The following is a 12,376-nucleotide window of genomic DNA, read 5'->3' as shown; positions in this document are numbered from 1 at the left end:
CCTCTCTAGCTAGAGCTGAGGAAGAGACTAGATTCCTGACTGGTAAGAGTGGTAGGCACTTTCTCTATGTGCTTTTTCTTTATATATGCTTTATACATACTGTAACTCTTGCCCTGGAATGCCATCTTGCTTCTCACCTGTCTTTCCAAACACTAAAGCCATCTACTTCCCTTCTTGTGACTTGTACAGTGCTATGAACTAAGTTAGCTATGTTTCACTTTGGCCCCTAATTAAACACTATCTTGTATTCTTTGCTAGTTGCTTCCTTTGTAATCTTTTCTTACCATTTATATTTTGGAACTCTCCTTTTCTTCTGCTTTGTAGTTTCTCTTACCCCCTAAAGCATCTAACACAGTTTTAGTTACAAGAGGGTCTTGGAAAAAATCTTGTTAATTGTTTTCTTTCTCTTCTGGCAGTGTGTGTGAGCACAGCAAAGAGAATCTTATGACCCCCTCTAACATGGGGGTGATCTTTGGGCCCACTCTCATGAGAGCTCAGGAGGACACTGTGGCTGCCATGATGAACATCAAATTCCAGAATATTGTGGTGGAAATCCTAATTGAGCACTTTGTCAAGGTATGTATTTTCTGTCCTCACCATCATTCCTCCAAACATGTGACACTTTCCCCTAACCAATTTTTAAAGCTGTATCTTCTCTCTGGCTCAAGTTACAATGGAAGGAAATTCCATATGATACAGTGACATTTAATAGCATTGCTGACCTTGTGAAATTCATTTATTTAACAAACATTGCTAGAGTATTCAACTATTTTGTTGTCAAGCTCCATGCAAGAATGTATAGAAGAAGAAAAATATCATTGTTCATACCTTTAAGGAATTAATAGTATAATATGGAAACAATTATGTAAACAAAGGAAAATAATAGGTGTAAAAATGGTACATGTACAATTAAACCATAAAGAAAGCAATATTTATGTTTATTTAAATCCCATCACATTCTGAAATAATGTAAGGTGTTATATTTTTATGGTATGTTAAATATGAGGTAGTATACATTATAATTAGGTCAAATCAAAAATGAAAAATAATGATAGACAGAAAATAAACCCAAGGATGAAGCTAGACAAGAAATACTTACTGACAAGTCCTATACACTTGCTATGAATGACCCTACATTTGACTCTTAGCTTTCTAGCAGCCAGTACCCTCTTAGCAGAGCACAATTCAATAAAAAAGTTTCTTCATGGGGAGGGGACTGGTGATACAGTCCAGGTGGTATGTACAGTTCAAATCCAAGCTCTTAGGATAGGATACATTAGGTAAAATACATAGATTAAGCTGCTAAGACACCACAACAGCTTCAAGACATTTATTTCTTGGTTCTGTAATGGTTCAACAAGTTGGTCCAGGCCTGATATGGTGATTTGACAAGAACTATAACCCGGGTTACTTCTTTGTTGTTCTGTCATCCCTAAGGTGCTGCTTCACCTACATGACCAAATATCTTCTACATTATATCAACTGGGAGGGATGAAAGAAAGTGGAGGATATAGCTGTTTCCTTTAAGGCAATGACGTGGAAGTCTCTCATATCACTTTTGTTTACATACCATTTATCAGAACTCAATCTCATGGTCACATCTAGCTATAAGCTGCTGCTGCTAAGTCACTTCAGTCGTGTCCTACTCTGTGCAACCCCATGGACAGCAGCCCACCAGACTCCACCGTCCCTGGGATTCTCCAGGCAAGAACACTGGAGTGGGTTGCCATTTCCTTCTCCAGTGCATGAAAGTGAAAAGTGATAGTGAAGTCGCTCAGTCATGTCCAACTCTTCACGACCCCATGGACTGCAGCTTACCAGGCTCCTCTGTCCATGGGATTTTCCAGGCAAAAGTACTGGAGTGGGTTGCCATTGTCTTCTCCACTAGCTATAAGAGAAGCAGGGAAATTTAGTTTTTATTTGGGGCAGCCATGTGTCCAGCTAAGACTTTAGTTTTTTTTTTACTAAAAGAAATAGAGAATGGATTTTGGAGAACAATTGGTATTCTCTGCCATATTATCTTTGTTACATTAAACAATGTAACTTCTCTGGTAGTCATTTTTTTTTTTTCAGCTGAAATGTGAAGGTGATATAAACACATGCTGTGTGATAGTTGTGCTTCCCAGGTGGCTCAACAGTAAAGAATCTACGTGCCAATGTGAAGCTGCAGGAGGCTCTGGTTCAATCCCTTAGTCAGGAAGATCCCCTGGAGGAGGAAATGGCAACCCACTCCAGTATCCTTGCCTGGGAAATATCATGAACGAGGAGACTGGCGGGCTACTGTTCATGGGGTAGCAAGAATCAGACATGACTGAAGCAACTGAGCACACGCCCACATGTGATAGTTACATGCCCCAAACTTAGCTAGTGACAAACCTGGAATTTAAATCCAAGTACCTGGCTCAGAGTTGAAGTATTTAATCACTATGCTGTGCTGTCTCAGCAATCATTTTGGTACAGTTGTATTACTGGGTATTTACAGGGCACTTTGGGTTTATCAAAGATGGGTACTTGCAGAGAAGTACAACCTATATCAGTATTTAAAGTGGGAAAGAAAGGAAAATAGGGAAATGAAATTTTCAGGAGGTGGTCCAGCATGAACTAAGGCCCCAAGGGCCTAAAATCCCTAACCATTTTATGTTATTGTATCATGAAATGGAAATAGGAGTGGCAGGAGATGTGATTGGAGGCAAACAGTGGCCATATCCTAAAAGGACAAGACTTTGACTCATTAAGGAGTTTGGAATGTTTGAAATAGTTCTTGCAAGTGATAGCTTATGATGAAAGATGTTGGAGTCTGATCTCCAAAGAAAACTTAGCTTTGGGACCAGGGACCAGGCTTGATCACTCAAAAGCTTTTGTATAGCAGATTTTTATTAAAGTGAAAAAGGGACAGAGAAAACTTCTGACATAGACATCAGAAGGAGGACAAAGAGTGCCCCCCTTGTTAGTCTTAGCAAGGGAGCTACTTTTTAATTGGTTATTACAATAAATCAAAAGAATGTCTCAAGGTTGTAAAGATCTTACTAGACCCACTCCCACAACTTACATTTTAAGATGACAGGATTAGAACTAATAATAGAAAGATCTAACCAGACCCACTCCCATAATATACATTTTAAGATAACAGGTTTAGTCAGAAGGTTTCCAAGAAGGGGAAACTTAAGCAGGATACATTATTGTTATATAATCCTTTATTGTTATATATAGAGTTTAAGCTGAGTTGTTTTGTTATGTAATTATCAGCTCTGGGCTTAAAGAAAAAATCATTTTATGTGACTAAGTAATGTAGGATTAAGTAAGCTGGATTAAGTAAACATTTTATGTGACTAAGTAAGCAGGATACATTATTGTTATATAATCCTTATTGTTATATATAGAGTTTAAGCTGAGTTGTTTTGTTATGTAATTATCAGCTCTGGGCTTAAAGAAAAAATCATTTTATGTGACTAAGTAATGTAGAAAAAAATGTTTGTCCTTTCCTCCTCTTTGAGAATTCCACACCCCTATCTCCTCCTTGAGAGCCCAAGACCCCTTTCTGCTCCTCGGGGACCCCGGACTTCTTATCAACTGGCCTAGAAATTGACTCTCTTACAAGCTTGGGAAAGCCTTGCTTCAAACTTAAGTAATATGATGAATAGACTTACATCTGGGATACTGTGTGGATGGGGCTGTACTTCATACATGTAAGAAATACAGAATGAGAAAATTTTGGAGGGATGGAGAAAAAGCTCAATTTGGGCCATGTTGTTTTTGAGATTTTTGAAATATATCCAGAGATCAATATCTTAGAAGTAGTTGACTATGAATCCAAAGCAGGAATTGACAAACTTTTTTTAAATTAATTTATATTTTTATTGTAGGATAATTACTTTATAGAATTTTGTTGTTTTCTGTCAAACAAATAAAATTCCATTGGCAAAACTGGCAGCAGACCTGTGAGCTGTAATGTTCTGACTCATGGTCTAAAGAGCAAATATCATTTATTTATTAACTGGTTTGGTTCATTCATTCAGAAAATATGTATTGAGTACCCACATTTGCGATGTGGAGAGCTGACTCATTTGAAAAGACCCTGATGCTGGGAAAGATTGAGGGCAGGAGGAGAAGGGGACGACAGAGGATGAGATGGTTGGATGGCATCACTGACACAATGGACATGGGTTTGGGTGAACTCCAGGAGTAGGTAATGGACAGGGAGGCCTGGCGTGCTGCGGTTCATGGGGTCGCAAAGAGTCAGACATGACTAAGCGACTGAACAGAACTGAATTGAACCCACATTTGCCAGGTATTGTTTTAGGTGCTGGAGATATAACCTTTATGTAAATTAGAAAAGCAGTGTCCATGTAAGTAAAATATATAGTATATTAAATGGTGATGAACATTAAGATGAACAGTAAAGCAGAGAAGGGGCATAGGAATGGTTGAGAGAAGTGATTTTCAAATTTTAAATACAGTGCCCAGGAAGACCTCATTGAGAAAATGACTTCTGAGAAGAGACCCACAAGAAATAAAGGAATAGTTCATTCAGGTATTAGTGGAGAAAACAATCTAGGTTGAAGAAATAAGTAGGAAATCTCTGAGGCAGAAATGTGCTTATCATGTTCATGGTACAAAAACGAGGCCAGATTGGCTAGAATAGATGAATCAAAAGAAGAAACAGAAGAATATAGGTTCAGAGAGGAAGTAGGGAGGGAGAGCTGAATAGATCCTATAGGGCCTTAGAAGCCTTTGGAAGGAATTTGACTTTGCTATCTGAGTAGGATAAAATGAGGTTTTTGACTAGAGAAATGACATGATTTGACTTAATAGGAATATTTTGGAGGCTTTGTGGATAATAGCTGTAGGGGAACAAGGGTAGAAGCAAGGAGACTGATTAGGAACCTGTTTCAACAATGGAATCAAGAAGTGGTTTGTACCTCAGATGATGGTGGTACAAACAGTGGAGATGGTGAGAAGTGGTTAGATTCTAAATAATTTTGAAGGCAGAGCTGTCAGGACTTGCTGACAAATCATAGGTCGAATGTGGGAGACAGAGAGGAGTCATTGATAACTTCAAGGTTTTATATCTTAGCAACTGGAGGGATGAAGTTGCCATTTTACTATGATGGATAGGCTGAGGAAAGAGAAGAATTGGAAAAAAAAAGAGCACGAGTTCAGTTTGGGACAAGTTATGATAGATAGGCCTGAGAGACCTCTGAGGTAAGATAGGAGAACAGGATTAGGGACATACAGTTCTCCTTTTATAGCATAGAGGCAGTGGTTAAAACCATGCAAGCAAATAGTCTTGCCTAGGGAATACTTGAAGCAGGAGAATAAATGTTAGACCAAAGATTGAAACCTAGGGAATGCCAGTGTTTTAAGGGCCATTAGAAGAGACCACAAAATAAATTAAAAAAAAAAAAAAAAAAAACGAAAAGAATGTTCAGTTACAGGAGAATGAGGAGCTAGGGAGTCATAGACTCCTGGAAAGGAGATCGTTTTTGGAAGGAAGAGTGGACAGTGGTTTCCAGTTCCCAAGACATGTCATATAAGACAGGTACTGAAAAGTATCTACTGTTTTAAGTGTTTTTTAAAATTTTAAATATGAGCAATACATGGTAAAAATTTCCAACCATGAAGAAAGTGTAGAATAAAAGACAATTCCACCCTTTACCTATTCTCAACTCCTAGTTCCAATTGTCATTTCAATAATTTCTTCTTTGTCATTCTGTCAAAGAAAAACAGTACATACACACAAATGCATTAATATGCATATTTTACGCCTCTACTTGAAAAGGTTAAAAACACTAGACACCATATATGAAACCATCACAAAACAGAAACAGACTCATAGACTTAGAGAACAAATTTGTTGTTAATAGGGGAGTAGAGTAAAGGGCAGGGATAAACTGGGAGTTTAAGACTGACAAGTACACACTGCTATATTTAAAACAGATAACAACAAGGACCTACTGTATAGCACAGGGAACATTGCTCAATATTCTGTAATCTAAATGGGAAAAGTATTTTAAAAATAATAGATACATGAATATGTATAACTGAACCACCTGAAACTAACACATTGTTAATCAAGTATGCTCCAATATAAAATTAAAAAAAAATTTAAAAATGAAGAATCTGAAATTTGAAGGGAATAAGGCACACCAGACCAGCTATGGATCTTGGGACCTGAGGAACAATGGGGCCACAAGTCATCAGAGATTTGTTTTTGCCTCCTGTTTCCCAGATTGAGTAGTATAGAAGCTGACAACCTAAGAACATCAATGGGTACAGTTAAAACGGTCACAGCAAAAGCCTGTTCTCACTATCCAAGGAACTGGAGAAAAACAGCCTAACAACAAAGAAAAAAAATTTTTATAATAACCCCTTCACATCAAAATGCCACCAAAAACTTGAGGCCTCACCCCCAGTCTCAGCAAAGGCTGAGTAGAAAGCCAGTCTGTAACAAGGCACCTCAACCAGCCTCTTCCTGCTCCATGTGATTATCTCAAGGAGGCCCAGTTGGGAACCAGACTTCATCCTTACCCTCCCCCACTGTCTATAGTGTCAGAGGAGGCCTGCTAGAAATATAGGACATTATCACTCAGTGGTAATAAGTCTACCACACTGGTGTCAAAGGAGAGAAGACCATGTGGGGAAAAGTAATGGACACCCTTCTTTTCCAGCCACAGTGGTATCAACAGGGCCTAGTTGTTGTTGTTGTTCAGTCACTTAAGTCGTGTCTGACTCAATGCAACTCCATGTACTGCAGCATGCCAGACTTCCCTGTCCTTCACCATCTAAGAGAGTATACTCAAAACTCAGGTCTGTTGAGTCAGTGACACAATCCAACCATTTCATTCTCTGTCATTCCTTTCTCTTTCTGCCCTTAATCTCTCCCAGCATCAGGGTCTTTTCCAATGATATGGCTCTTCGAATCAGGTGACCAAAGTATTAGAGCTTTAGCATCAGTTCTTCCAATGAATATTCAGGACTGGTTTCCTTTAGGATTGCCTGGTTTGATCTCCTTGCTGTCCAAGAGACTCTCAAGAGTCTTCTCTAGCACCACAGTTCAAAAACATCAATTATTTGGCACTCAGCCTTCTTTATGGTCCAACTCTCACATCCATGCATGACTGCTGGAAAAACCATAGCTTTGACTGTACTGACCTTTGTTGGCAAAGGGATGTCTTTGCTTTTTAATATGCTAAGTTAGTCATAGCTTTTCTTTCAAGGAGCAAGCATCCTTTAATTTCATGGCTGCATTCACCATCCACAATGATTTTGGAGCCCAAGAAAATAAAATCCACCACTGTTTATATTTTTTCCCCATCTATTTGCCATGAATTGATGGGACCAGATGCCGTGATCTTAGTTTTTTGAATGTGGAGTTTTTTGGGTTTTTTTAAAATTTATTTAATTTAATTGGAGGCTGATTACTTTACAATATTGTAGTGGTTTTTGCCATACATTCGCATTTATCAGCCATGGGTGTACATGTGTTCCCCATCCTGAAACCCCCTCCCACCTCCCTCCCCATCCCATCCTTCAGGGTCATCCCAGTGCACCAGCCCTGAGCACCCTGTCTCATGCATCAAACCTGGACTCGTGATCTAGTTCATATATGATAATATACATGTTTCAATGCTCTTGTCTCAAATCATCCCACCCTCTCCTCACACAGAGTCCAAAAGTCTATTCTTTACATCTGTGTCTCTTTTGCTCTCTCGCATATAGGATCATAGTTGCCATCTTTCTAAATTCCATATATATGTGTGTTAATATACTGTATTGGTGTTTTTCTTTCTGACTTACTTCACTCTGTATAATAGCCAGCCTTTTCACTCTCCTCTTTCACCTTCCTCAAGAGGCTCTTTAGTTCCTCTTCACTTTCTGCCATTAGGGTGGTATCATCTGCATATCAGAGGTTGTTAATGTTTCTCTTGGCAATCTTAATTCCAGATTATGATTCATCCAGCCCAGCATTTTGCATGATGTACTGTGCATATAATTTAAATAAGCCAGGGGACAATATACATCCTTGACATAGTCCTTTCCCAATTTGAACCAGTCCATTGTTCCATGTCCAGTTCTAACTTGCTTCCTTACCTGCATACTGGTTTCTCAAGAGGCAGGTAAGGTGGTCTGGCATTCCCATTTCTTTAAGAATTTTCCACAGTTGTGATCCACAGTCAAAGGCTTTCATGTAATAGTCAATGAAGCACAAGTAGATGTTTTTCTGGAATGCTCTTGCTTTTTCTGTTATCCAACGGATGTTGGCAAATTGGTCTCTGATTCCTCTGCCTTTTCTAAATCCATCTTGTACATCTGGAATTTCTTGGTTCACATACTGTTGAGGCCTAGCTTGAAGGATTTTGAGCATTACCTTGCTAGCATATGAAATGAGCGTAATTGTATGATTGTTTGAACATTCTTTGGCATTGCCTTTCTTTGGGATTGAAATGAACACTGACCTTTTTCAGTCCTGTGGCCATTGTTGAGTTTTCCAAATTTTCTGGCATATTGAGTAAAGCACTTTAACAGCATCATCTTTTAGAATTTGAAATAACTCAAGTGGAATTCTATCACCTCCACTAGCTCTGTTCTTAGTAATTCTTCCTAAGGCCCACTTGTTTTCACATTCTAGAACAGGGTGTAGTGAGGAGCCTCAACTCCTACTTTTGCCTATCAGTAACAAGAATTCTTTCCTTCCCATGGGGATGTAGAGGGAAAGTTGAAAATCTGGATTTCCAGTCATCCTGGTAATAATAAGATAGTGCTTCTCCTGTCAGAGACGCTGTCAGAGGAGGCCTGCTCTAACAGAAAGTATAAGTAAAAACAAGATTCTCATAATTCTCAAAATGTACAGACTTCAGTTGAAAATTATTTTCCATACCAAGAACCAGGAAGATCTCAATATGAATGAGAAAAGATCTCCAATAGCAACACAGATGACAGATGATATAGTTGTTAATTATCTGATAAGAGTTTTAAAGCACCCAGCATAAAAATGCTTTAATAAGCAATTAGGAATACATTTGAAACAAATGGAAGGCTTGTTCCTTGGAAGGAAAGGTGTTGATAGGTGAACGGTGTTAGGTGCCTGATCTCTAAAGATTTAGCTTCGGGACCAGGGACCAGGCTTAATCATTCAGAGCTTTTGTGTGGCAGAAGTTTTATTACAGTGAAAAAGGACAGAGAAAGCTTCTGACATAGACATTAGAAAGGGGACAGAGAGTGCCCCACTTGCTAGTCTTATCAAGGTCTTATATAGTTTTACCAGATTCACTCCCACAACATCAGATCAGATCAGTCACTCAGTCGTGTCCGACTCTTTTGCGACCCCATGAAATGCAGCATGCCAGGCCTCCCTGTCCATCACCAACTCCCGGAGTTCACTCAGACTCACATCCATTGAGTCAGTGATGCCATCCAGCCATCTCATCCTCTATCGTCCCCTTCTCCTCTTGCCCCCAATCCCTCCCAGCATCAGAGTTTCTTCCAATGAGTCAACTCTTCACATCAGGGGGCCAAAGTACTGGAGTTTCAGCTTTAGCATCATTCCTTCCAAAGAAATCCCAGGGCTGATCTCCTTCAGAATGGACTGGTTGGATCTCCTTGCAGTCCAAGGGACTCTCAAGAGTCTTCTCCAACACCACAGTTCAAAAGCATCAATTCTTTGGCGCTCAGCCTTCTTCACAGTCCAACTCTCACATCCATACATGACCACAGGAAAAACCATAGCCTTGACTAGATGAACCTTTGTTGGCAATGTCTCTGCTTTTTAATATGATGTCTAGGTTGGTCATAACTTTCCTTCCAAGGAGTAAGCCTCTTTTAATTTCATGGCTGCAGTCACCATCTGCAGTGATTTTGGAGCCCAGAAAAATAAAGTCTGACACTGTTTCCACTGTTTCCCAATCTATTTCCCATGAAGTGATGGGACCGGATGCCATGATCTTCGTTTTCTGAATGTTGAGCTTTAAGCCAACTTTTTCACTCTCCTCTTTCACTTTCATCAAGAGGCTTTTTAGTTCCTCTTCACTTTCTGCCATAAGGGTGGTGTCATCTGCATATCTGAGGTTATTGATATTTCTCCTGGCAATCTTGATTCCAGCTTGTGCTTCTTCCAGCCCAGCGTTTCTCATGATGTACTCTGCATATGAGTTAAATAAGCAGGGTAACAATATATAGCCTTGATGTACTCCTTTTCCTGTTTGGAACCAGTCTGTTGTTCCATGTCCAGTTCTAACTGTTGCTTCCTGACCTGCATACAGATTTCTCAAGAGGCAGATCAGGTGGTCTGCTATTCCCATCTCTTTCAGAATTTTCCACAGTTTATTGTGATCCACACAGTCAAAGGCTTTAACATAGTCAATAAAGCAGAAATAGATGTTTTTCTGGAACTCTCTTGCTTTTTCCATAATCCAGCAGATGTTGGCAATTTGATCTCTGGTTCCTCTTCCTTTTCTAAAACCAGCTTGAACATCAGGAAGTTCATGGTTCACATATTGCTGAAGCCTGGCTTGGAGAATTTTGAGCATTACTTTACTAGCGTGTGAGATGAGTGCAGTTGTGTGGTAGTTTGAGCATTCTTTGCCTTGCCTTTCTTTGGGATTGGAATGAAAACTGACTTTTCCAGTCCTGTGGCCACTGCTGAGTTTTCCAAATTTGCTGGCATATTGAGTGCAGCACTTTCACAGCATCATCTTTCAGGATTTCAAATAGCTCAACTGGGATTCTATCACCTCCACTAGCTTTGTTCGTAGTGATGCTTTCTAAGGCCCGCTTGACTTCACATTCCAGGATGTCTATCTCTAGGTCAGTGATCACACCATCGTGATTATCTGGGTCTTGAAGATCTTTTTTGTACAGTTCTTCTGTGTATTCTTGCCATCTCTTCTTAATATCTTCTGCTTCTATTAGGTCCATGCCATTTCTGTCCTTTATCGAGCCCATCTTTGCATGAAATGTTCCTTTGGATTCTCTGATTTTCTTGAAGAGATCTCTAATCTTTCCCATTCTGTTGTTCTGGGGTCCAGCCCTGGTGGATCCAGGGAATTTGAAGCGGGGACGGCGTCGGCAAAGATCAGGAAACAATTGCTTAATTAAACGTTAATTAAGTATATAAAGAGTGGTTAAATAAGGATAGCTCAGTGAGAAAATTTAGTGGAGAAAAGAGGCTGAAATAAGGATAGCTCAGTGAGGAAATTCAGTGGAGAAAAGAGGCTGAATAATTCAGCCAGAAGGTGAGAGAAAGAACGACATGAGGAGACCAAGTTTCAGTGAACAAGGCCCGCACTTTATTTTCCAAAGTAGTTTTTATACCTTAAGTTATGCATAGAGGATAATGGGGGAAGGGTTAGAGTCATGCAGTAAGCCAGGCTTTCTTCCTGCAAACTTATCATATGAAATATTTAGGTGATTTGCATCATCTTCTGGCCGGGAGGCCTGTTAACATTTTAAGACCCTTTCTTCCGAAAACTTATTTTTCTCTAAAGGTGATTAGTCAGGTACCACCCTCCAAAAGCATTAGATAAATTTGCATTCCTACAGGGCAAAGGTGTGGTGGGCTATAACAAGAAAAAGAATTGACTCAAGGGTCCAAGGTTACAAACATTAAAGCTACTACTTACACCAATTATATTAATCAATACACTGCCAGGGACACAGCAGGTAAGGGATATGGAAACTTAGCAGCAAACATTGGCCCAACAAGTGAAAAACCCTTCACCAATACAATTTCTAATCAATCTTTCAACTGCTCAAAGGAATCTGTATTTAGACAGTTTAGAGCATCTCATGCCTCTCACAGTTGGGAGGCTCTAAGCAATCACGTGTGGCCGGAAAAACCTATTCACGCAGGCTAGAGGACTTCCAAAGGAGTTTGTAGGTTGAAACACTATCACACCCAGGAACTTTATTAACTGGAGCTGAAAGTTAACTCTTTTTTTTTTTTTTTTTTTAGAGAGAGGTAGTGGGGGACAGCCCCCCATAAAGTCATAGGTGTAGGTGAGAGCACAAAGCAGAAAGTAGGCAGACTCTGGTTTTGGGGGTAGATGCTCGAGGATTTCCAGGGGGACTCCTGAGGTTCAATCCTGCCTTTGCATATGCCGAGCCTCCTTCCTCATGACCTTTGCCACGGGTGGAGCTCCTGCTCCCAGCACTGTTGTTTTCCTCTATTTCTTTGCATTGATCCCTGAGGAAGGCTTTCTTATCTCTTCTTGCTATTCTTTGGAACTCTGCATTTGGATGTTTATATCTTTCCTTTTCTCCTTTGCTTTTCACTTCTCTTCTTTTCACAGCTATTTGTAAGGCCTCCCCAGACAGCCATTTTGCTTTTTTGCATTTCTTTTCCATGGGGATGGTCTTGATCCCTGTCTTCTGTACAATG

The 12,376-nt window shown here is 39.8% G+C and overlaps 1 protein-coding gene across 5 annotated transcripts in view; it reads left to right on the top strand.

Moving 5' to 3' along the window:
* The window catches only part of OPHN1 (oligophrenin 1), a 627,552-nt gene that overhangs the window by 502,913 nt on the left and 112,263 nt on the right, over positions 1 to 12,376 (top strand). For all 5 annotated transcript variants that reach the window (XM_027535147.1, XM_027535145.1, XM_027535143.1 and 2 more), the window contains one exon: positions 417 to 576. In XM_027535147.1, coding sequence (XP_027390948.1) covers positions 417 to 576 — 160 coding nt within the window. The remainder of the gene's footprint in view (positions 1 to 416; positions 577 to 12,376) is intronic.

This window comes from Bos indicus x Bos taurus, chromosome X, assembly GCF_003369695.1.
Source record: "Bos indicus x Bos taurus breed Angus x Brahman F1 hybrid chromosome X, Bos_hybrid_MaternalHap_v2.0, whole genome shotgun sequence".
Lineage (NCBI taxonomy): Eukaryota > Metazoa > Chordata > Mammalia > Artiodactyla > Bovidae > Bos > Bos indicus x Bos taurus.
Note: the sequence above shows the minus strand (reverse complement) of the source record. Positions and strands in the feature narration are given on the sequence as shown.